A 24,852-nucleotide genomic window follows, 5' to 3' on the forward strand; every position below is an offset into this window, starting at 1 on the left:
TTTTGAATAAAAACTGCTGAAGCTGGAGAGGAGACCAGAAGCGTTTGTGGTGAGCAGCAACAGGGCTGCAGCGTTTCTCCTGGCTGGCCAGAGAAACTTTACTGCGCAGTCTTTGTGTTTTTATTTTTACTATAAAGTATAGGATAGCTTTTCCAAAACAAACGAGCACGCAGGAGTTCCAGGTGACAAACTCCACCACTAGCCAGTTCTTAAGTCCCTTTTATTAAGCTACATATCTTTCTCAATTAGATCATATAATATGAAAAACAAAAAAGAAAAACTGTTTAATTCAATTCAATTGAGTTTTATTTACATAGCGCCAATTCACAACACGTCGTCTCAAGACACTTTACAAAATTCAATCGGATCATACAGATTTCAAGTCGGATACATACATTCAACTCAACAAGCTGATAAAGAAGGCTGGCTCTGTTCTGGGGACTCCTCTGGAACGTCTGGAGATCATTGTGCAAAGAAGGATTCCTCATAAAATGAAGAACATTATGGAGAACCCTGAGCATCCTTCATGAGTGTCTTCAGTCAGAGGCTTCTTCAGATCTGCTGTAAGACAGACCGCTACAGGAGATCCTTCCTGCCCACAGCCATCATCATCTACAACGGCTTTTTGAAGAAACTTGCATAATATGAGCTACAACAACATTTATTTTACTTTGGGATTGATAAAGTATTTTTTTATTGAATTTGAATTCCAAATAATCCTAACTATCAAACAGTGCAGTCGGATTCAGTTTATTATTCAAATTGGTTAAAATCTAAGGAATACAATATCCTAATAGCCTAATATCTAAGGAAACCCAGCAGATTGCATCTAGTGGATGACTTGCAGCATTCCCTCCTCCTGGATGATGATGGTTGTAGAGACACGGGACAGCCACTGATGTTGACTTTGCAGCAATCCCTCATACTGAGCATGTATGTAGCCACAGTGGAGAGAAAAAATTCCCTTTTAACAGGAAGAAACCTCCAGCAGAACCAGGTTCAGTGTGAGCGGCCATCTGCCACGACCGACCGGGGGTTTGAGAGAGCAGAGCAGAGACCCCAAAAAAAGAACACAGAAACACTGATCCTGTAGTACTTTCTATTGGAAAGAAAAGTGAAACATTAATGGCTCCTTTGGTGGCTTCATCTAGGAGAGAAAGACAGCGAAGACGATGGAGTCTGAGCCAGTTTTCAAGTGTAGAGTATGAAAGAGAGCAAAATACAGTTAGTCACAGTAGAAGCTCAGCCAGTTGCTATGTCTAGAAGAGAGACAGGGTTCAACACTGACAGACAGGGCCACATGTATCATCGGTATAAGGTGAGGTAAGTTGTTGTTGCATACAATGGCTGAAGTAATCTTCAAAAAGAAAGAAAAGAGTCTACAAAAATTGATTACTTGTTAAAGCAACAGGTTCTGGAGGTCTTCCACTCATTGCTAAATGCGAGCTTCATGAATGTAGCTACATTATGGACAAAAACGCTGACTGAAAGACAGAATTAAAATACTAAATATCTATGCAATATTTAACACCTAGCCAATACTGTGGTAATCACTTACCAATAGGGGATGAGCCCTGAATTATTGAAATGGCTTCAGTGGCTGAGTAGATTTTGGTTTTTCCTGAAGCAGTTGCCATTTTGAAAAGCCTGTAAAACTACCTAAGTCACACTCTTGACATAGGCCATTATACAACAGGCATGGAATTGCATGACCTCCTCAACTGAGGATTTAAACAATTTCACAAGAGGTGACTAGCATCAGGAGGAGATGATTTAGGCAAGGACAACAATAATATTTGACAAAAAATGACAGGCCGTTATTTTAGGAAATAAAGTCTCCAAAGTCAACAGTTTACAAACATGCCCTTAGTAGTCGGTAGTATTTGGTAGTATTGACTTTAAACTGTATCAGTTGTTGGTCTAACTTCCTGGTTTGTGTCTTGAGATGATACTTCAATATTTCCATATAACATTTTTTCCTCATGATACCATCTAATTAGTAAAGTGCACCATTACCTCCTGCAGCAAAACCTCCACACAACATGATGCTGCCACCGCCTTACTTAACAGCTGGTGTTGTCTGTCTTGAGAGCTTCATCCTTTTTCCTCCAAATGCAAGGAGTTTTGGACATGAATAATTACAATATTGCGGCTAAAATAAATATAAAGAAATTTAAAATCACTTGTACTGCCTGTTGAGATTTAACATATGAAGTAAGCTGAGCAGACTCATTCCCGTTGATTTTCCACATTGAAACAACAGCTCATGAGCAAAACCTGAATGATTTGGCATTTTACAGAACAAACTAAAAAACTCTGAAAGTCTGCAGTTGTGCAAGCACGATCCAGGCTTTTATAAACAAATGCTGACAAACCATATGAAATTACTTCTCTTAGTTGATGTTTGATCAACATTTTTAAAAGTTTAAATTGAATAACATAACTTTAAATGTTTTTGTTTCATATGTTGCTAGACACACGAAACAAACACAATCACAATAATTTTGTTAATGCTTCTATGGCTTTTATGGTATGTTGTGCTCTTTAAGGCATGGACTTTACAAATAAACAACATTCTTCAACCATGATGTTTCAGTGTTTTCCAAAGTTAGCAGCACTTTGAACTGGAAGGATATACAGACAGTTTTCTGGTGGGCAATAAGTTGACCTGCCTTTTGCTCTTTGCTTAATCACATACATAACACCTACTTTGTATTGATGGAATGAGCATTTACTGCAGAGGTCTTTTGTTCACAATCAAACATCATCAATGATTGTGGGAATTTACTTTTTTTTTTCTCCTGATAGTAATCTATATATGTTTCATGAGGATGGCACCAAACAAATGTTCAAACATCCTGTCTTTCACCAACAGATTAGGGATTCATTGACAAGGCTTCAGAATCATACAATGCTGATCTATTGACTTCTCTAGGAGAATGTTAGAACCTAACTGATGTAGAATATGTAGAGTTTCTAATACATTTTCTTTGGTAAAATAAATGCCTGAACGAATTCAGTCACACGAGATGCCAGATAGAAAGTGTGAATTGTGACTTAGAACTTATTTTCAGAGTTTGACATTTTGTTATTTGTAATGACATTCTTTTCCTCAATCTTTTTTTACTTTTCAATAAATTATGTAGCTGTGTACAGTGAGGAAAGTAAGTATTTGAACATCCTGCGACTTTGCAAGTTCTCCCACCTAGAAAACATGGAGGGTTCTGAAATTTTCATCTTAGGTGCATGTCCACTGTGAGAGACATCATCTAAAAAAAAGATCCAGAAATCACAATGTATGATTTTTTAAAAACTTATTTGTGTGTTACTGCTGCAAATAAGTATTTGAACACCTGCCAATCAGCAATGGTTCTGGCCCTCAAGACCTGTTAGTCCGTCTCTAAAAAGTCCACCTCCACTCCACTTATTATTCTAAATTAGAAGCACCTGTTTGAGGTCATTAGCTGCATAAAGACACCTGTCCACCCCAAGCAATCAGTAAGACTAACTACTAACATGGCTAGTCAAAGACACCAGAGACGAATTTGTAGACCTCCACAAGGCTGGAAAGGGCTACGGAGCAATTGCCAAGCAGCTTGGTGAAAAAAGATCAACTGCTGGAGCAATTATTAGAACATGGAAGAAGCTAAACATGACTGTCAATCTCTCTTGGACTGAGGCTCCATGCAAGATCTCACCTCGTGGCGTATCAATGATCCTTAGAAAGATGAGGAATTAGCCCAGAACTACACAGGATGAGCTGGTCAATGACCTGAAGAAAGCTGGCACCACTGTTTCCAAGGTTACTGAGGGTAATACACTAAGACGTCATAGTTTAAAGTCATGCATGACACCGAAGGTTACCCTGCTTAAATCAGCACACGTCCAGGCCCATCTTAAGTTTGCTGATGACCATTTGGATGATCCAGAGGAGTCATGGGAGAAAGTTCTGTGGTCAGATGAGACCAAGATAGAACTTTTTGGTGTTAATTCCACTCGCCATGTTTGGAGGGCAAAGAATGATGAGTACCATCCCAAAAACACCATCCCTACTGTGAAGCATGGGAGTGGAAGCATTATGCTTTGGGGGTGTTTTTCTGCACATGGGACAGGATGACTGCACTGTATGAAGGAGAGGATGACTGGGGCCATGTATTGCGAGATTTTGGGGAACAACCTCCTTCCCTCAGTCATTGAAGATGGTTCGTGGCTGGGTCTTTCAACATGACAATGACCCGAAGCACACAGCCAAGATAACCAAGGAGTGGGTCCGTAAGAAGCATATCAAGGTTCTGGAGTGGCCCAGCCAGTCTCCAGAGCTAAACCCTATAGAAAATCTTTGGAGGGAGCTCAAACTCCGTGTTTCTCAGTGACAGACCAGCAACCTGGCTGATCTGGAGAAGATCTGTGTGGAGGAATGGGGCAAAATCCCTACTGCAGTTTGTTCAAACCTGGTGAAAAACTACAGGTAACGTTTGACCTATGTTATTGCAAACAAAGGCTACCGTACCAAATATCAACATTGATTTTCACGGGTGTTCAAATACGTATGTGCAGCAGTAACACACAAATAGATTATTTAAAAAATCATACATTGTGATTTCTGGATTTTTTTCAATTTTATTTTTTTAGATTATGTCTCTCAAAGAGGACGTGCACCTAAGATGAAAATTTCAGACCCCTCCATGATTTCTAAGTGGGGAAACTTGCAAAGTCGCAGGGTGTTTTTCCTCACTGTAGTCTGGATAATTATGGAGGACCGATCCTGACAAAATTAAAAATAAAAGCAGAAATATATATATTTTGTTTTTCCTTTTCCTTACACATGCCTTCTTCTCTCCAGCTCCTCTACTATTGGTCAATATACAGGAAGGAGGAGGATCCAAGTGCAGGCCGAGGGTGTTGTCCCAATTCAGGGGCTGGATCCTTCCAAGTCCGTACTTGTGGGCTGATTACGTCACGGCGCGTAAGGTCTGTCAGATGCTGCCGACAAATGTGTCCTTCTTTTGGCCGATTTGAAGGATGTGTTGTGGGTATCCTTCGTGGTCCATCTTTTCCCATGATTCATTGCGGGTCGAAGCGGTTTGGTCAAACAGGGGCAGCCATGGCGGACCACAGTGGCAAAAGCTGTGAGTAAACTGTGAAAAATTACACTTTCTGTGACACAAATGAACTTTTACAATGTTTTTAGTGCGGGAATATAACTGTGTAGACGTGAAAAATCTGCTTGATTTATCAAGACATCGCTTAATTTCAAACGTGCTCCGACATGTTCGGAGTTTTCCGCTCCCACCGTAGTAACTGCCGGCTTGCTTCGCCAGTCCTACCGGCGGTGAGGCGAGCTAGACCCGATAGAGATCTGACCGGACTGTCGGCACTGAGCTCCCGCTGGCAGTCATCACAGTGAATGTTAAACCCAAGTGATTTCTAACATTTTATGTTAGTATTATTTTAATGTATTGTGTCATTTGTTCATGTAAGTCGATTTGACATTACAGGTGATATTAAAGTTAACCTGAATAAATGGACAATTTTATGTATTCCTACTGTATCGCTGGAGAGTGTGATTGAGAATAAATAAGCTTTTAAATACTAATTTTTGATGAAGAAATGTGCTATATGGGTTTTTAAAAGTGTCTTTATAATTCAGCTAGCATTATAATTCGTGATTCCAGGTACAGCTGAAGAGAAATACATTTCAAATGCAAGCAAATCTCAGTTAAGAAGTGAAAAGTTTGAAAGAGCTTGTTTTAGACATTTGCATAGAAATATTTTAATATGTTCTGCAAATTAAGACAAATGTAAAATAAAAAAATTAAAAAGACTTGTTTTACACTGATATTAAGCAAGATGTTTTTTCTTGTTGTTTTTGTTGTTTAGGTACAAAGGAGCAGACGGGGCAGTTTATTAAGCTTATGGGTGAGAACCACCGCCTTTTTACTGGAGCTAAAAACTCAGCCACCGTGGCTTGGGGGTACAATAACAACATTCTTTGCAGTCAGTTTCTGTCCAGTTTCAAAAACTCCTATCTTTCTAACTTTCACAAATATCCATCCAGTGATTAACATACAGTACTTCTTTTGGTTTTCCCTCTTTCTTTTTGCTTGTTTAGGACAATTCTGGAGAAGATGGGCCAACAGGGGAAGGTCAACCCCTTGCAGGCCATAAAAAGTGGGACAATATGAAAAAGAAATGTAAAGTTTGTTCAGAAGTTCTCATGTCACACACAAATAAAAAATATTTCTAAAGGTCTTATTGGTTTCTCTGTTTAGTCAACTCTTTTTTTCTTCCTTCTAACTTAAGGAAGACATTGAGCCAGCAGGAAGGGGTCAGAAAAGAAAGAGGGACAGAGATGATGGAGTTGATCAGGGAGGACATGAGGGCACAGAGAATGGACAGACTGTTTTCCATCTTAGAAAGAATGGTACTGAAATAAGGTGCTATATAAGAAATAATATTAAGTTTTGTCCAGATTGTTTCTTAAAGTTTTAAGCTGTTCTAATAAATTTCAATATTGTTTTTGTCACCAATGTATTTTATTTCCATTTGACCAAATAATACATCAACTTCATTTAAATTTCTAAACACAGTTTATTTTGAAAATTACAAATAGCCTTTTAAACAGAATGTGGAAAAAAACAACATTCAAACAGATCAAGATTACAAGACAAAAGGCATAAAATAAAACTATGTACAAATATTTACAATGGCGACAGCAGGATCAACCTGAGTGACCAGTTCCTGGAAAAACCTCTTCAACAGAACAAAGAGGCAGATGTCTTTCTGAACAGAAAGTCTCTGGCGATGTGGCTAAATCTCTCACAAGGTCAGAGACTTGGATGGGATGCTGCAACTGAGATTTGTGGTTTGTCTTTCTGGATGGTGAGTGAAGCATCACACAGGTGGTCTGCAGATGTTTGTGATTCCTCTTTCCACTGTCCACGTCATCAAGTTTAAAGAGCTGGCTGGACCGCATCACTAAGATGTGATCAGGAATATGCAGAATTAGAAGATGGTGCTCACAAAATATGACAATTAGTTATATCCCTCAAACATTAATCACATCTATAATATTATACTCGCCCACATACAGTAGTCATGTTCTGGTGGTGTGTATATTGCTTGCATTTGAAAGTGTATTTCTCTTCAGCTGTACCTGGAATCACGAATTATAATGCTAGCTGAATTATAAATATACTTTTAAAACACATATAGCACATTTCTTCATATAAAATAAGTATTTAAAAGCTTATTTATTCTCAATCACACTCTCCAGCGAAATGGTAAGATTACATAAAATCGTCCATTTATTCAGGTTAACTTTAATATCACCTGTAATGTCAAATCGACTTACATGAACAAATGACACAATACATTAAAATAATACTAACATAAACTGTTAGAAATCACTTGTGTTTAACGTTCACTGTGATGACTGGCAACAGGAGCTCAGTGCCGATAGTCCGGTCAGATCTCTACCGGGTCTAGCTCGCTCCACCGCCGGTAGGGCTGGCGAGGCAAACCGGCAGTTACTACGGTGGGAGCGGAAAACTCCGAACACGTCGGAGCACGTTTGAAATTAAGCGATGTCTTGATAAATCAAGCAGATTTTTCACGTCTACACAGTTATATTCCCGCACTAAAAACATTGTAAAAGTTCATTTGTGTCACAGAAAGTGTAATTTTCCACAGTTTACTCACAGCTTTTGCCACTGTGGTCCGCCATGGCTGCCCCTGTTTGACCAAACCGTTTCAACCCGCAATGAATCATGGGAAAAGATGGATCGCGAAGGATACTCACAACACATCCTTCAAATTGGGCAAAAGAAGGACACTTTTGTCGGCAGCATCTGACAGACCTTACGCGCCGCGCTGTGACGTAATCAGCCCACAAGTACGGACTTGGAAGGATCCAGCCCCTGAATTGGGACACACCCTCGGCCTGCACATGGATCCTCCTCCTTCCTGTATATTGACCAATAGTAGAGGAGCTGGAGAGAAGAAGGCAGCCCTCCTCATTTGCATAATGAAGCAGAAATGCATACGGTAAAGGAAAAAGAGAGACGAGGAAATGTCAAAAGAAAAAAGGCATGTGTAAGGAAAAGGAAAATGAAAACATTTACATTTCTTGATGAAAACGCATGTTTAAGGAAAAGGAAAAACAAAACATTTACATTTCTTGAAGAAAACGCATGTGTAAGGAAAAGGAAAAACAAAATATATATATTTCTGCTTTTATTTTTAATTTTGTCAGGATCGGTCCTCCATAGATGTCCAAGGGTGAGTCTACTTGAACCCTTCGGAGCAGTAGGGGGCGATATTGCATCACTAATCTAACCGTTGTATCACGTGAAGAAAAGGTACGAAGAAGTCATTTCTAACCGCCGTGAATTTAGTTTGTATATAAAATCACTAGAAAGATTAAGGAGAAGTTATTCTAAAAGGTCTGAAATTGTTTATCTGTTCGATCTCACAGGTAAGCTGTGAACATATTAATGAAGCTCACTGTATTTAAACAGCCGCTCCAGCTAGCTAAAAGTGAACGGTGCTTAAATATTAGGTAATTAGCCCTTTAATTACAGCAGAGCGAATACAAGTGGGTTAATTTTTAAAAAAGGATTTTCCCATCTTTGTGAAGAATTTAAGCATTCATGCAGAAGTTGATAGTTTGGCTCAACTTTTGCTGCTGCGCACTTGTTAGCTGCTAACGTTGGCTGCTAGTAGCACCTGTGCACGCCGATGTGAACGACTTCATTGTATGAAAACGGTGTTTTCCTGCCAGTTGTTTATCTGACAAGAGAAATAAATACAGTTTGTGTTGATACAACAGGAGGCAGAGGGGACAGCATGGCTGCAGAGTGGGACGAACAGCAGGCCTATGAGGAGCTGCTGTACTGGGACGGACTGATCCAGCAGGGCCACCGCCTCCTTCCCGAGGACTTTGACAGGTAACAGTGAAAACATGCGCCTTTTCCACACAGAAATAAAAAAGCTACAATGTGTTACAGTTGAGTTTATACTTAACCTTTTCCTTACATAAAGTAAGTACATTTTACTGCAATCCTCAAAGATAATGATTCCATCAAAATGGAACTTATGCAATAAAAATCTAACTGGACAGTCCGCATGAACTGCCTTCAGCATTTATGCATGCAAGTCTTAAAACGTTTCACATTTATTAATCTTAATTCTGGGCCTTAAATATCCTCAAATTCACCCAGATCTCCATATTTGATCAGTCACATTTAGTTACGTCTAAATATTAGGGATGCACTGATATCAAAATTGTAGTCGATTTCGATATCTGATATTAATATTGCTGTTATAGCTGATAACCGATATTTGCCAATATATCATATTGGTAATCATATATATCTCACTACCCTTTCAACACTGTGAAACAAATGACCACACCGCTGATATTGCTTCCCTGCTTCAGTTAAACACCATACAGTCCTGCACTGCATCACTGATGCCCAAACAAATACCACATGGCCAAGCCCAATATGTAAAAAAAAAGATTACCTTTGGCCAATATATCGTGCATCCCCACTAAATATGGAATATCTAAATGTTTTGCTAGCCAAAATGCTCTAAAAGTAGAAAAGGTTCTCTAAAGAGACAAAAAGCTGCCTCGAACCCGGGGCAGCTGTAACGAGGATTGACGCTTCAAGCAGTTCCTCATTCAGCATAGTGAAAGGATTTGGACCTAATTACTTTTGAAAGCAATTAAAACGGGATTCGGTGATTGTTCTAGCTCTTGTTTTGTTTTTAAAACAAACTCATCTCTGTTGTGTTCCTTGTGTTGTCATGCCTTGCAGGTATGAGGAGCTGCGCTACTGGTACGACTGCCTGTGCTACAAGGAGGAGCTGAGACAGTACCATGAATACATCTCTGCTGTTAAAGAGCTGGAGGATAAACGGCAGCTTGAGGTTATCTTTTTCCCTTTGCTTTATAACACAAGATTTGTAATCTACTGTGCAAAAGGCATATTTTTCCTGCCAAAGAGCGAGACTGTCTTGTTGTCATAAAATTAATTTTAAGGAGTAGTTCTTCAGAGCATCTAAAAGTATTTTTTAAATTAAGTTTTAGGAAATTAGTCTGCTTTTCAAATGATGTTTAGTCCATGTTAACTGACTGATTTCAGCTTTTTTTCCTCGTTATCCGTTGAACTCTAAAAGACCTGTTAAAAAGTGTAGCACAGTTAAAACAAAACCTAATAAATTATGCAACTATGCTAACCTAAGGGTTGTTTTTGACAGCTGTGTGAGCTATTTCTATCACTTCTTTTCGCACATACAAGCTAAACTTTTAAAATAATATTAATATGAATCTTCCTCATTTTAATACCTGTAGAAACAATGTTTTTTTTTCCATAGTACGTTGTATTTATAACTTCTCATATTAACATGTTTTTTGTCTGCTTATTCTATGCACTCCAGCTGTAATATAAAAACTACAAACTGGTTTTTACAGACAGACCTAAATCAGTCAAATGCAATTCTTTAATCTATATAAACGAGATTATTTACATGATCATAGAAAAAAACAAAAAAAAACTAAAGGGTTTTTCTATAAGTTGAGTGTTTTTCTTTTTAAGTAAACATTACTTTCTTCTGATTTCTAGTTTTTGTTTTATTCTTTTTCAATGAAGGAGATTGTGTCCCCTCCTAAACAAACTGGGCCTCAGAATCGTCTCGTGATGACTAAGCACTCTGAAGTGTATCCTTCAGCCGAGGACCTTCAGAGCGTGCAGACGATTATTTCCCATGTGGAGCATGCATTTAAAACACTGTCTGAACAGATTGATGGTGGGAGGTAAGCAAGGTGCCCAAAGTGCCCTTACACATTTAAACTTGGTGGAAAAATCAGAGATCGTTCTGGATTATTAGCACCGTGGGTCCAAATGTACCATGAGACTTTAAACAGCTCTCTTTGTACTTGTAGAATGGTTGTTTCTCTGCAACAAAATGCAATGCCAAGTAAAAAGAATATTAAAGTTGTTTATTGTTTGTTTGTTTGTTTCTCCTGTCAGTACCAGCGGTGAAGAACGTTTTTTGCGTGGCCTTATGAGGGTCGGTCTGGTTGCCAAAGGACTCTTACTGAAAGGAGACAAAGAAGTGAAACTGGTGTTGCTTTGTTCCAGCTGGCCTACAATCACTTTATTTCATCAAGTGACTGAACAGTTAACTAAACAGCTAGAGGTAGGGATTCACGTCTGCTGGTGATTTCTGGCACATTAACATCATATTTCACACAGTTAATTTCTCCTCATCTGTTTACTAGGTCATTTCAGCTGGAACATATACTGTCACTCCATGTCTGGAGGAGGCAGCCATTGTTGTGAAGAGTACGAAGGAGTCCGGTCCGACTCTCGCTATCAACCTGACTTCACCTCTTGTCCGGACGGAGCAGCTAGCTAACGCTGCAGACGGGAAAGGTGTGTATTTTTGTCCAGCTGGACCTCAGCTCTCTCAGGCCTGTTCTGTGTGTTCTCGGTACGCCAGGGACTGTACTCCTCCACTGATCTATACGTGCATTAATTATTATCCCAGAATTCCCCTGGGTGTGGCTCAGCGGTGTCGGCTGCAGGTTTCAGAAGCGGATCATATTAACTGCCTGAACTTAAAACCTGCACTCAGCCTCTAGAATCAGCTATTTTTTATGTTAACCGATATTAACATTTTCCATTCCTAGAATATCTGCAGTTAATTTTAGCAGTAAATTGTCTCTGGTGGTGGTGTTTTTTTAAAGGAAAATGTTGCCCTGTCAGAATGCATCTTGTGTCTTTGATGCCACAGATAAAGTGGAAAAAAGCAGATTTGTTTGGACATTGTATTTTTTTTATTTGAATCCAAAGGTACTGTTAGGCTCTCAGACAGAGACAGGATTTCGTCGATCAAGGCTAAAATATGAACACAACTGTTGAATACGTTTTGCAAATAGAACATAAAATGACGTTTGCTGTCATCATTTATATGAGGAATTACGTTTCAGGTTTCGCCTGTGTCTTTTAACCAGCTTCTGTTTATTCGTGTCGCAAACTCTGTGAGCGAAGCTACTGAAACTGCAGATAAAACGGGTTGTGGTCTTTTATTTAAGGTAATTTCCCGTCGCCACGGTTATTCGTGTGCTGGAATGGGCCAGTACACACAGTGTCATAAATCAGATGTGGGACTTGTCTCAGATGTTTTTCCAGTTTTGTATAAATGAGGCCACAATGTGTATTATGCTGCTCCTGTCATGAAATCCCAAAAAGTATCTAGGTTTGTCTGTGACCATGTTGCAGCCACACCCAGTGTCCGTCTTCCTCTCATTATAGCTCAGTGGAGTTTGTGCAGCTATTGTCTCAGACTCGTCCCAGTGAACGAACGGCTAAAATGGGCTCCTTTCCTGCCTGACAGTCCTCACACTGTTTTGTTACGAGCTGCTATTGAAGGTTTTATGTTCACTCTAGTAGCTAATAACGTTCTGCTCATGCTGGTAACACTGGCTCAGTTATGTTTTTCATGTTAAATGTCCAAATCCCTGCAAGAATAACCAGTTCAAGCGCGGATTGCATGACCTTGATGCTAAACATGTACATTTACAACCAGCTGCTGCAAAACTGATTCAGTGATTCAGCTTGAAACTATTTCAATTCAGGAGAAAAGAGTTTTAAAATGGTAACGCACGCAAGGAGACGGCAGTAGAAAGGCTCATGGCTGCCCAAAATAGGACCAAAATCTGACGTCTTGGTGCACGATTTTCCCAGATAATATCAGGCCCTGCTTGGTATTTGTCGTAGGCGGTCTTTGTTGGTTTGAGCTCTAAATTAGTGTTCAATGCGTCTTGTCACACTGAACGTCTGCATGCTACCTATTCAAGCTCACAGCCAGCAGTGTTCTTTAAAATAAAGGATTTTGCCCACAAGGGCTGATAATTGCAGTGTAAATCCAGGTCTAACAATTCAATTCCTAAAGGCTGCCAACATTTCCAAATCCAGGCCGGTCCGTAACGAACTGAAATCTTAAAAGAACAAAATGGAGCATCTTTGTTGCAACACATTCAGCCTTCCTGTTATCTTCCTGTTATAAGCCTTTCTCTCTCCTTCATCGTCCGAAAGAATCACAGATATATATCGACAGATCAAACTAAATACAGATTTCTTTAACGCATCTTCCAATTCAATTCAATTCAAAAATACTTTATTAATCCCAAAGGGAAATTAAATGTTGTTGCAGCTCATATTATGAGGGTTTCTTCAAAGAGCCGTTGTAGATGCTGATGGCTGTGGGCAGGAAGGATCTCCTGTAGTGGTCTGTCTTGCAGTAGATCTGAAGAAGCCTCTGACTGAAGACACTGTTGTTGTAGGACAGTCTCATGAAGAGGATGCTCAGAGTTCTCCATAATGTTCTTCATTTTATGAAGAATCTGTCTTTCCACAATGATCTCCAGAGGTTCTAGAGGAGTCCACAGAACAGAGCCAGCCTTTTTTATCAGCTTGTTGAGCTTTTTTAAGTCCCTGGTTCTGATGCTGCTTCCCCAGCAGATGATGGCAGAAGAGATCACACTTTCCACAACAGACTTATAGAAGATATGCAGCATCTTGCTGCAAACACCAAAGGACCTAAGCTTCCTCAAGAAGTACAGTCTGCTCTGTCCCTTCTTGTAGATGGCTTCACAGTTGCATCTCCACTCTAGTCTGTTGTCCAGGTGAACACCGAGGTATTTATACTCCTCCACCACCTCCACCTCTTCTACCATGATGGAGATAATGTTTGATTAATGTTTTATTCCTGTTTCTCTTAAAATCTACAATCATCTCCTTTGTTTTAGTCACGTTCAAAATTAGATGATTGTTTCCACACCATGCCACAAAGCGGTCCACTACCTTCCTGTACTCAGCTTCTTGTCCATCTCTGATCCACCCCACAACTGCAGAATCATCCGAGTATTTCTGCAGATGACAGGAGTCTGTCTTGTACTGGAGGTCTGAGGTGTACAGAGTGAAAAGGAATGGTGAGAGTACAGTCCCCTGTGCTGCTGACTGCCTGGTTAGACTCACAACGCTTCAGTCTCACAAACTGTGGTCTGTTTGTCAGGTAGTCTTTGATCAAGGAGATTGTTGAGGCCTCCACCTGAGTCTTCTGGAGTTTCTGACAAAGCAAATCAGGCTGGATTGTGTTAAATGTTCTGGAGAAATCAAAGAACATGATCCTCACAGTGCTGCTGGCTTTGTCCAGATGACAGTGGGTTTGTTGAAGCAGGTGTATGATGGCATCTTCAACTCCAACTCCACAGCGATAAGCAAACTGAAGGGGGTCCTGATGGTTTACTGTTTGCTTACTCGTGTGGGCCAACAGGAGTCTCTCTAGGACCTCCATGATGTGGGATGTCAGGGCAACAGGTCTATAGTCATTGAGGACTGATGGGTGAGTATTTTTTTGGTACAGAAATAAGACAGGAGGTCTTCCATAACACCTGAACCTTCTTCTGGGCCAGGCTAAGGTTGAAGAGGTGCTGCAGAATCCCACAGAGCTGCTCTGCACAGGCCTTCAGGACTCTAGGGCTGACACCATCTAGACCTGCAGCCTTATTCTGATTCAGTCTCTCCAGTTGTTTCTTCACTTGACTTCTTGAAACACACAGGTGGAAGGGGGAAGCAAAGGAAGCATCAGCATCTTCTGATATGGTTGAAGGCAAACATGTAGAAGCAGAAGGGTCTAAGGCTGAGGTGGAAGATAAAACATTTGAGGTGTTACTGGACAGCTGTGGGTCCTGTGGGTCAAAGGAAGGTGGAATGTCTGTTTGGCTGTGAGCAGGAGAGGAGGATGCGAAGCTTGTTTCTGAACTGAACCTATTGAAGAATGTGTTCAGTTCATTGGTTCTGTCCAGACCTCCATTGGTCTGATCATCCTTCTGCTTGAAGCCTGTGATCTTCTTCATCCCTGTCCACACATCTCTGATATTGTTTTGCTGGAGCTTGCTCTCCAGCTTCTTCTTGTACACCTAGATCTCAGTTCAAGCTGAAAACGTTAAATAATTCTCATTCTTTATGACTCTAACTAAAAACACTCAGCGAGCTCCATTATATGAAATACTTCCCATCATATTTACAAGTCTGCTGTTCCTAAGCAAACATTTATGGGCCCAGCTGCTTTTGTTGAACCCGACGTAATAGAGAGAAATCAATCATTATTGAGTCCAGGTAGATAATGGCATTATTTGTATTCCTGAGGTGCAAAACTTCCTGAGAATGAAAATGCTTACAAAACAAGTATCCACTTTCATTTTTTAAATATCCAGCATACAACCCTATCTATTTAACCTTGTTTTGGAGAATGAATAATGTAGTACATGCTCCAAGCTGAAACTGTGTTTCCACTGTTTCTTTTTGATTGAAGCCACCTTTGGGCAGGAAGTAATCATTTTTGCTGCAGTGTGGGACATAAACAATTTCTTTATATGCTTGTGATTTAAAACTGACTGCCTTATAGTTTGTGAAGTTTTGTAGGGCCGCTGGACCTTTGACCAACTGGACACACTGTCTCAGGAAGTGGAGGGCAGCAAACTCAAGCCAGAAGGCTGAGGGAAAGGGGTCCTTTTTAATAGTGCAGACACATCCACAACATGGCGAGCAATGTTGTGGATGTGACCCTAATTCTTTCACTTGCATTAAAACAAAATTTGCACAGATCTTTGGCAGATGATTTTAACTGGCGAAGAACAAAGACTCATACAATAGGTGCTCTGAGACCCCATTCCCTGCTTGTGCTGGTTTGGGAAAAGCTGCTGTTCCCTGAGCTGCAAGACAGAGCCCACCCCCTTGGTCAAACTGTACCTTTTCTTCTTACCCCACTTCGTCAATAGAAACGCAAACAGTCAACGATCCGCCGGACGTTCTGGACAGGCAGAAATGCCTAACTGCCTTGGCGTCTCTCCGCCACGCCAAGTGGTTCCAGGTTTGCATTCACGTCATTATTTTTAATTGATCTCTACTTTCACTTAGTAGTTTTCTTTTTTAAATTTACCACATTACCTTTTAAAATTTCAGACTTTAAGTACATAAACAGTTAATGGATGATCTGCTAATCAATACCAATGACAAATGTGGATAACTCATTGGTATTGATTTGGATTTTAAGACTGAGCTTTCTCTGTTTCAACTCTAGCAACGTGCAAAGATCATGAAACACGTGACAGGTTCTGCAGTAGTTGATTTGGAGATGGCTCAGTAGTTCATGTTATTCTGTGCTTCCTTTGTTTTCTGAATTGTTTCGTGAAAACTCTGAAAGCACAGAAGCGAGATCTCTTTGGAGCAGACAGGCAGGCTTTCTGACTCAATTGGTTTCTGCTTTGTGTCCCAGGCTAAAGTCAGCAACCTGAGCTCTGCTGTCATTGTGATCCGGGTAATGAGGGATTTGTGTAAACGTGTTCCTGATTGGTCTCCCCTCTCAGAATGGGTGAGAGAACTGTTTATTTACTTTTTCGTATGATGGCAGGGTAGGTGTTTTTGTCGCGCTGCTGCTAAGAATGGATCAGCTAAAACAAATGCACAAAAGCACATTAAATAATGAGGTGCAGTCAGAGGTTTACATACACTCACCATACGAATGAACAAACGTTATTTTGGGGCTATAAATTATTTACTTCAACTGTTACTTTTGCAAAGTAAGGTAATAATGTCTTGACAATTGCATGGATGTTTAAAAGTAAGACTTTGGTGTTGAAGTTTGAATTTTTTGATTTCTGAGTTCAGTTTTTGTTAACTAAGCCTTTCTAATTTTGTATAAGCTAGGCTTATATCAGCTGCCAACTCTTCTGTGTCTGTGATCTGTTTGAATTTGTCCTAAGTATATTTTTAACAGCATGGTTTTAAGTGGTGTCTAATTTGATTTTGTGCAAATTTCTTTTCTTGTAGCCACTTGAACTGCTGGTAGAGAAAGCTATCAGCACATCTGAGCGCCCAATGGCCGTAGGTGAATCCTTCCGCAGGGTTTTAGAGTGCTTTGCCTCTGGAATACTCTTGGAAGGTGGGTTTCTTGTCCATTCACAATCACGTGAGAACCGGCATGAATGTTCAAATTGAAACATGTCTGTTTGAAGATGGCCCTGGCATAAGGGACCCATGTGAAAAGGAAGACCATGATGCCACCGCAAATCTGACTGTGCAGCAACGCGAGGACATCACCAAGAGTGCCCAGGTATGATGAGGCTCTAAAAGCATGCAAACACAGGTTGATATACAGTGATTAAAATGAGCATTCAGCGTGTAAACTTTTTTTCTCAGTTTAAATGTTTCTAATGGGGCCATTTACCTAAAACTCACACCAGTTGTCTTCTACACAAACCATATACAAATCTTAAAGGTTCTGGGGGTCCTTTCTGTTCACTCTCATCTTCAATTCTTTTCATAAGTTTTCAATGGGTACAAGTCAAGTGATTGGTTGGACCATTGTAGCAGTTTTACTTTTAATTGACAGGTTATTTGACTGTATTTTTGGGACTATTGTCTTTCTAGGAAATCCACATTAGTTTCATCTTCAGATACTTATCAAGAATGTCTTGGTATATTTCTCTGTTCATCCTTCCTTCAAATATATGAGTTAGTGCCATATGCTGTAAAACAGCCCAAACCATAATGTTCCCACTTATAAACCTCACTTTTGGCATGATTCTTTGGGCTGATTCACTGAACCATACTCCCTCCAAATATACCATGTGCAATAACAGTCAAACTGTTCAGTTTCAACCTTGTCTGACCAAACTAGGTTCTACTAGTATTTCACTGGCTCATCCAAACCTTCTACATTAAACTTTAAACAAGATTCAACGTGCTTTTCTTCAGCTGTGGAGTCTTATGCAGTTACTGTGCATATGTTTAGAAATGCAGCTGTAACCATTGCTATTAGTATGTTTTTAACAGTAAGACTTTTTGACTCATTGCTTTTACCAATCCAACCACTCGGTGCAATACTTTGGTAGTGAGAACCCTTTTTATAGGCCATTAGTCGGATATTGGTTTGCGCATAGCAGCAAGAATGCTTTCTAAATACTGGCAGATTACAGCTGGTTTCTTGGCTTTCTATGCTTTTTTTCATGTGATCAAAACTTATTTCCTGTGTCATGCCACTTCATTACAGATAATTTAATTTTTGACTAATTTATTTTGGTTTCCTTATATGTGGGCATTACTTGAGTTGGTACTGACATTGGGTGTGAATTTCATGTGAATATAAATATTTTTAAGGAGAAAAACGTTGACTTGTTTAACACTTATTTTATTTGCTGTAGTTGCATCAAACTCCCTAAAGTCTGCTTAACTTTTATGTTTTATTCAGTTTGCCTTGAGGCTGTGCGCATTTGGACAGATGCACAAAGTGTTGGGGATGGACAACAAACCATATAAATCCCAGAAATATTTGAAATACTGCCGCAAAGACGGCACAGGTACGGGATGATAGCTATTTTGTCTGCAGTCACAGTTTGATCAAAGGGTGTGCTCTCAGGTTTGTGTCTCTGCTTTAATACAGACCAGATAGCTCCTGCTTCTCGCTGCTTCCTCCCAGCTAAGAGACCCTACTCAGCAGTGGAGACGGATGAGGATGAGTCCAAAGCAAACAGCAAAGAGAGGAAGTTTGAGAAGGGCTTTCTAAAGAAACATTGTGAGTAATAACTGGCTTACTGTTTTGTGCTGGCAATGGAAAAATAAAACTTATTGTCTGACACTTTTTAAATCTAAGTAGTTCAGTTTTCTAAAGAGCAGAAAACAGACTTCATTGTTTAATATAGTTGTTGTTTATTTATGTATTTTGTTCAGCTTTTCCTCTTTATGCTGTCTCAGTTGATCCGAACATAAATCCTGTGATGCGCCTCAACCAGTACCAGTCTCGCCTGGAGTACAGGCTTGTCTCTCAAACTGGTCCAGTCCACGAGCCGGTGTTTACAATGTCTGTGGATGTGAAGGGAAAAACATACGAGGCTTCGGGACCTTCCAAGCGAGCTGCCAAGCTAAACGTTGCCATCAAGGTGAAGCTGATAAATCTCCCCTACATAAGTGATGTCAGCTTGTTAGACCACAATCCTCTCTCAACGTGTGCCAAAGAGACATGGGCCAGTTCCTGTTGTCAAGGTGCTGCTGAGGTTTTCCACCATTCTGCTCCTATGGTTTCAATTCCTTTTAATAAGATAAGTTTTATCTGGCTCTATGGGGTGTACCGTAATTATTGCTGCTCACCTGGGTCAGCTGGCTGAAAGAAGGCTGTTATACTTTTTTTTCCTTGCTGATTTAGAAAGAAGATAAAACATGATTTGTTTTAAAAATATTTCAGTTTTTTTTTTCCACCTGCTAATATCAGACGTTAAATTGAGGGAATGAGTCAGTTTAATGTCTCTTATTCACAGGCCCTGAAAGATCTTGGTCTTCCAACAGGCCTAGAGTCTAAATTGGAGCCAAGTGGAGATGCAGATAGTTCACAGAAATCCGACAGTGCTGCACCCTCTACCACAACAGAGGAGGTGACGAGTTTTGTTTAAACCCTCTTTAAGTAAACGCTTACAGTGCCTTAACAGGACAAACTAGTTTAATTTTGCATTTCATTTCTTGCCCCCTTACTGCTAACAGGTTGGTCAGGGTCCCCTCTTAACGAAAAATGGGAAGAATCCAGTGATGGAGCTCAACGAGAAGCGCCGCAGCCTGAAGTATGTGGTGCTGAAAGAAACTGGAAGGTCCAGCGCCAAGTCCTTCGTCATGCAGGCGAGTCTGCAGCATCTCGCTGAGCAGACAAATCTGTGTAGATGTCAGTGTCAGTCAACAATATGCAGCCTTTTAAACAGTAATTGCAACAAAGTGCTGCTTCGCACTTCATAAAGCAGTTATACCACCAAGTGACAAATCAATCAAATAAAACCAAGCAGAAAAATAAATTTACTTTAAATGTATTGCATCATATTTGGCCTCGTTGGCAGCCTTCAGACAAAATAGCAACGCTGTTTAGTTATCCATAAACTTAATTTAATTAACTTAAAACTAACTTAATTAAAAAGTAAAAATATTCTACAAAGCATCACTTAAAATGTTATTAAAATGAAAACTTGACAGAAATGGTACACACAAGGGAAACCTTTTCCTATCCTGTGTCCCAGGTGGAAGTTGATGGGCAGAAGTTTCAAGGAAAAGGATCCAATAAAAAGGAAGCAAAGGCTCACGCTGCCCTGGCTGCTTTGGAAAAGTTATTCCCGAATGACGATGGAGCTTCAAACGGCAGCCGAATTGCAGCAAAGAAGAAGGTCATCTACACTGACATGGTAATTTATTGGAGATGGTCTCTTTGGGAAAATCTGATGGGTTCATTGTCAGACCACTTTCCATTAAACCAACTATAAATCCCTGCTCAACAGCACATCCCAGGATTTGGCACAATCCGTGGTATTCCTTCAGATACTGGGTCTCGAAGCTGGGGTCCTGGCAGAGGAGGGGGCCAAGCCAGGGGCCGGGGCCGAGGCCGGGGCCAACCATTTGCAGCAGGACCCAGCTATAACACAAGTGAGAGGTTTTACACTGATTGAATGAAACGTGTGACGATAATCTCATGCATGAGGAAATCAACTGAATATCTTCTTGTTTTTATATATTAAAGCTAACTACAGCTATGAGAGCAGCTCTGGCACAGGCTACCGTAAGTATTTCAATACCCACAGCGATGGTAGAAAGCTGGTTTTTACAGATTTTCTAAAATATTTAAAACTTGTATTAAATGAACAGATTCCACACTTATTTATTAAAAACAGCGAGGGAAGCCGTCAGTTCTATTATTCTGGGTTTGAAGGAAGAAGGTGTTGCTTAACATAAAAAAAAATCCTCATCTTTAAGGGTTTGAAATGATTCAGAACTGCTTTACCCCCAGCAAATAAGATGAGGGGGTCTTCCAACTGAGTAAATTAACCTCCTTGCACTCAAAGCTTTATCATTTGTTTTAGTCTTAAAGGTTTCAAAGATAATGAAGGAACCCCAAATATTGCAACAAATTGGTCAAAATCAATCTCCATTCTTCAGACCAGACAGAACTTGGCTGGAGAAGGACAATCCAGACAATCCATAATCTGCTGGGTATCGATGGCATCCCACACAGCTGGGCAGAAATATCCATGTAAATTTTGGTTAGATGTGCTTTGGTCCAGTGAATCCTATGAATAATTTTACACTGGGAAAGATTGACGGGCCCAAACCAAAGAGGAGTGGACCCTCAGACCATAAATCCATTGATATTTCCCCAACTCCGTTTACAATAAGGATCTTTCAGTCTTCTAACATCCAACATGCTTAAAAACAGTTTTAAATTATTTTAAAATTGTCAAAGGGTAATATTTACCCAGTTAAATTTATGAGTCTTGAAAGACGAATAATAGAGATTAAAATCTGTAAAAAAAAAAAAAAAAAGTGTTTTTTATTTTGTCTCTGTTTTAATTTTATTAATACGTTTTAAGCCTATCTTCATTTAACACTAAATAGGGTTTGGAGGGTTTCTTCTCCTCACTTTAAATCACAGGACTGTTTATACTAAGAAACCGAATCTTTTGGAGCACGAGTCTAAGTCGAGTCACTCAAATGTGAGGCCATCTGTCCGGCAATTAAAGCTCGGTCCAAACTGGGTCAAGGGGCAAGACAATAATCCTTGAGACCTTGAGAGACCTTTGCAACATGCCTTCCTGCAGACCACAATAAACTGAATAAAAGCATGTTAAACAACAGTGGGTCAAAATTATTAATAACCGCCATACAGCACTGGCCTATTTCAAGTTTTAGCTGTCAAAGCTGGGTCTACAACCTATTGACTCGTGCTTCTAAAGTTAGCTTGTAGTTTGTTTGGGAATTAGAATTGAATGTTTGTTATATTATGGAAAAACCAACTCCTTTGCTGTGGAAGACATGTATATTTCGGGTTTAGCTTGCAAACTGGGATTTTAGTAGTTGACTATGACCCATCATCTCCAACCCATATGAAGATTAAACTGTGCTGACTTGCTTTTAGCAAAGCTGGAAAACATAAGTTGACAAAGCGGACATTGCTAAAGCGCAGACAAATATATCACCGCAATATTACTATAGCAGAGGACTTTTGGTTGGTTAATATATACTAAGTGTAATGAGTTCACACTTTGCATGCCAGTGTAATATTCAGCCTATAGGATGGAGTCTCCCTGCAATAGATCCTCACACCTGACCTGCAGTATCTAGGATGGTTGAGGTCAGAGAGCCTCTGTATGATCTTCTAAAATTATGCGGTTAGTCCTGAGCACTAAAATAATTAGAATATTTTATAGAGGAACTGAAAATGATGTAGGATACATGTGACCCAACAACAGTAGATGAGACAACCATTATTTGAGCCAGGAGCGTAAACTTGATTTGGATTTTTTTTTATGGGTCTTCTTAAACATATTTGCATCATAGCTAGTCCTGAAGGTTTTCTCCTTGGTTCAAATTGGATTTGGACTTCACCTCCTTCCACAGCACGTTGTTGGTCTTGCATCGAGAATGCTGTCAAAGAGCTTCATGGATCACCGCCTGTTTATTAATACAGATGTTCTTACGAGAGGGAGCCAGAGCAGTGGTCCTAAATGTCCCAGTCTTCTGCAGACAGTCTGCTGGGCTCCCACAGCTGTAGAGATATGGTAGCCCTGAAGAATGGGGCCTCCCTGTTAGTTTTCCCACATGCTGCTGCTGGCCCCTCTCTGGTGGGCTGCACCTCAACCAGCAGAAGTAGCCCCGAGTATGCCCTCAGCTCCCCAGGTCCACCACATTTCCCAGCATCTCAAAACTTTAAAATGTTGTGAAAAAGTTCAATATTTTTGTTTCTCATTTCAGAAAGTCAAGCTCATATAGATTTATTACACAAAGAGTGAAATCTTCCAAGCCTTTATAACTAATTATGATGATTATGGTTTACATAGAATTAATACATAAAGTTCAGGGTCTCAGAAAATTTGAATATTAGAAAAAACGATCAGCATTTCAAACAGAAATGTCTAGCTTCTGAAAAGTATGTTTATTTCTACACACCCAATACTGGGTTGGGGCTCCTTTTGCATCAATTACCAAATAATTGAGATCTTAAGCTTTAGCACAAAATACACACCTGTGGTGTTTTTTTAAATAATTTTTATTATCCACATAAAATACTCTTAAAACAGTAAAAAGTACTAGAACCACAGGATGGTTAAATTAAAATAATCATCTTAAGTTTAAGCTAAAGAAACCTGCAGAAACCCTGGAAATAAGTGTGTAATCTGTGTGTGCGTCCCTCTGTGCAGGATGGACCAGAATAGTTTTATTAACTATTATCGTATATTCCCGACTATAAGCCGCTACTTTTTCCCCGTGCTTTGAACCATGCGGCTTATAATGAGGTGCGGCTTTTCTGTGGATTTTTCTTGACCTGCCAGCCGGAGCTTTAACAGAAAGTGAAAAAAACGAGACAGGAGGGAAGTCAAAATTGGAAATCAAAGAAGAAAGAAAGCTCTAATTTTCATTTAGCACATGCAAGCAGCAGGCACGACGGAGATTTTTTTTTTTTTCAAACCCATACCCAGTCATCACGGAAACCACACGAAGAAGTTCATATGATGCCGCATTTAAGTTGAAGGCTATCGATCTGGCAGAACAGGAAGGAAATAGAGCTGATTTGTTTGATCAGCACTTTCACTTTTGTGCTACGGGCACCATTCGGAAACTAATCAGTTCAGTTATGTTCAGTTAAACTATGTAATCATTTCAGTCGATATCAGCGGCTTTTAGCCTGGTGCGGCTTATATATGTACGTTTCCTTTTTCTTTTTTTTTTTACTTTGTGGGTGCGGCTTATATTGAGGTGCGCTCTATAGTCGGGAAAATATGGTATTTCTGGATGTGTGAAACCCTAGAGCTTCCTTTTCTGTATCTCATCTTTTATCTTGAGAATCAAAGAAGACCTCTGATTTCACACAGCCCTGATGGCCTGGCTTCGTTTTTAACTGTATTTCAGATACGTTGTACGGCAACAGTGCTGCCAGCAGCACGGGCAAAAACATCGACATAGCTGGAGTAGACGGCAGCACCGGCTACGGTACTTTTTACCCAGAGAGCGGCTCCACCTACTCCTCCCCACCCGTATCCAGCTCCAGCAGCACCAAGGGACAAAACTACCACTCCATGCCTCCACCTGTTGACCAGCAGAGCCCATATAGCTATGGGTATGGAGAGGAGAAGAAGAAGATGCTGACCCAAAGCAATCCTGTGGGTCAGGCAGGAAACTCCTCCACTTACAGCACAGCCTATCCCAGTTCTGTTACAGGAGGACATTCATATAATAATTATGGTAACAGCTGCTTCTCTTGAGACATTTTTAAATGTTAATTTGCAGTTAAACTCCTGTTGGAGCAGATAATAAAATAATGTCTCGATGGTTCGATCTCTTCACACAGGTTGGGAGAACCAGTCCAGCTGGGGGAATCCACAGGGATTCGTCACGTACCAGAACTTTGCAGGACAAAACCAGAGCTCGTACTCTGGATACAACACCATGAATTACTGATTCTTTCTCATCACAATACTGATAATCCAGAGAAACCACTACTGGGATTTTGTTGTTTTGGTCCATCATTAGTTGACATTTTGTAAAACAGGTTTGTTTTTACATCATCAAAGCAGTTTGTTCTTCATCAGGATGTGATTCTGATGCAAAGATTTGTTGTTAATAAAGATGCTCTAACCTTGTTCTATGGCAACCAGTTTCAGGTAACTGTTTATTAACATTATTGCAAAATGGTGTCATTTTAACTTTTCCTCCAGGCTAACCATCTTTCACCATCCATTTATCCTTGAATCCATCC

At 40.0% G+C, this 24,852-nt stretch overlaps 1 protein-coding gene across 2 annotated transcripts; it reads left to right on the top strand.

Annotated features, from left to right (window-relative positions):
* Positions 1-8,337: 8,337 nt before the first annotated feature.
* On the top strand, positions 8,338-24,747 carry LOC124867924 (interleukin enhancer-binding factor 3-like). Of its 2 annotated transcripts, none has more exons than XM_047364627.1 (20): positions 8,338-8,360; positions 8,831-8,948; positions 9,822-9,933; positions 10,656-10,819; positions 11,037-11,205; positions 11,288-11,441; positions 15,854-15,945; positions 16,351-16,446; positions 16,905-17,016; positions 17,090-17,187; positions 18,325-18,433; positions 18,517-18,648; positions 18,828-19,115; positions 19,416-19,501; positions 19,608-19,739; positions 20,129-20,290; positions 20,384-20,528; positions 20,623-20,661; positions 24,006-24,338; positions 24,445-24,747. In XM_047364627.1, the coding sequence occupies exons 2-20, from the start codon at positions 8,848-8,850 to the stop codon at positions 24,552-24,554; spliced, it is 2,634 nt and encodes an 877-aa protein (XP_047220583.1). In that variant the 5' UTR covers positions 8,338-8,360; positions 8,831-8,847; the 3' UTR covers positions 24,555-24,747. The 2 variants fall into 2 exon arrangements, with proteins under 2 accessions (XP_047220583.1, XP_047220584.1); XM_047364628.1 differs by having other exon boundaries at positions 8,346-8,476; positions 18,828-19,012; positions 19,388-19,501.
* Positions 24,748-24,852: the final 105 nt, after the last annotated feature.

Source organism: Girardinichthys multiradiatus, chromosome 5 (genome assembly GCF_021462225.1).
Source record: "Girardinichthys multiradiatus isolate DD_20200921_A chromosome 5, DD_fGirMul_XY1, whole genome shotgun sequence".
In the NCBI taxonomy this organism is placed as follows: Eukaryota; Metazoa; Chordata; class Actinopteri; order Cyprinodontiformes; family Goodeidae; genus Girardinichthys; species Girardinichthys multiradiatus.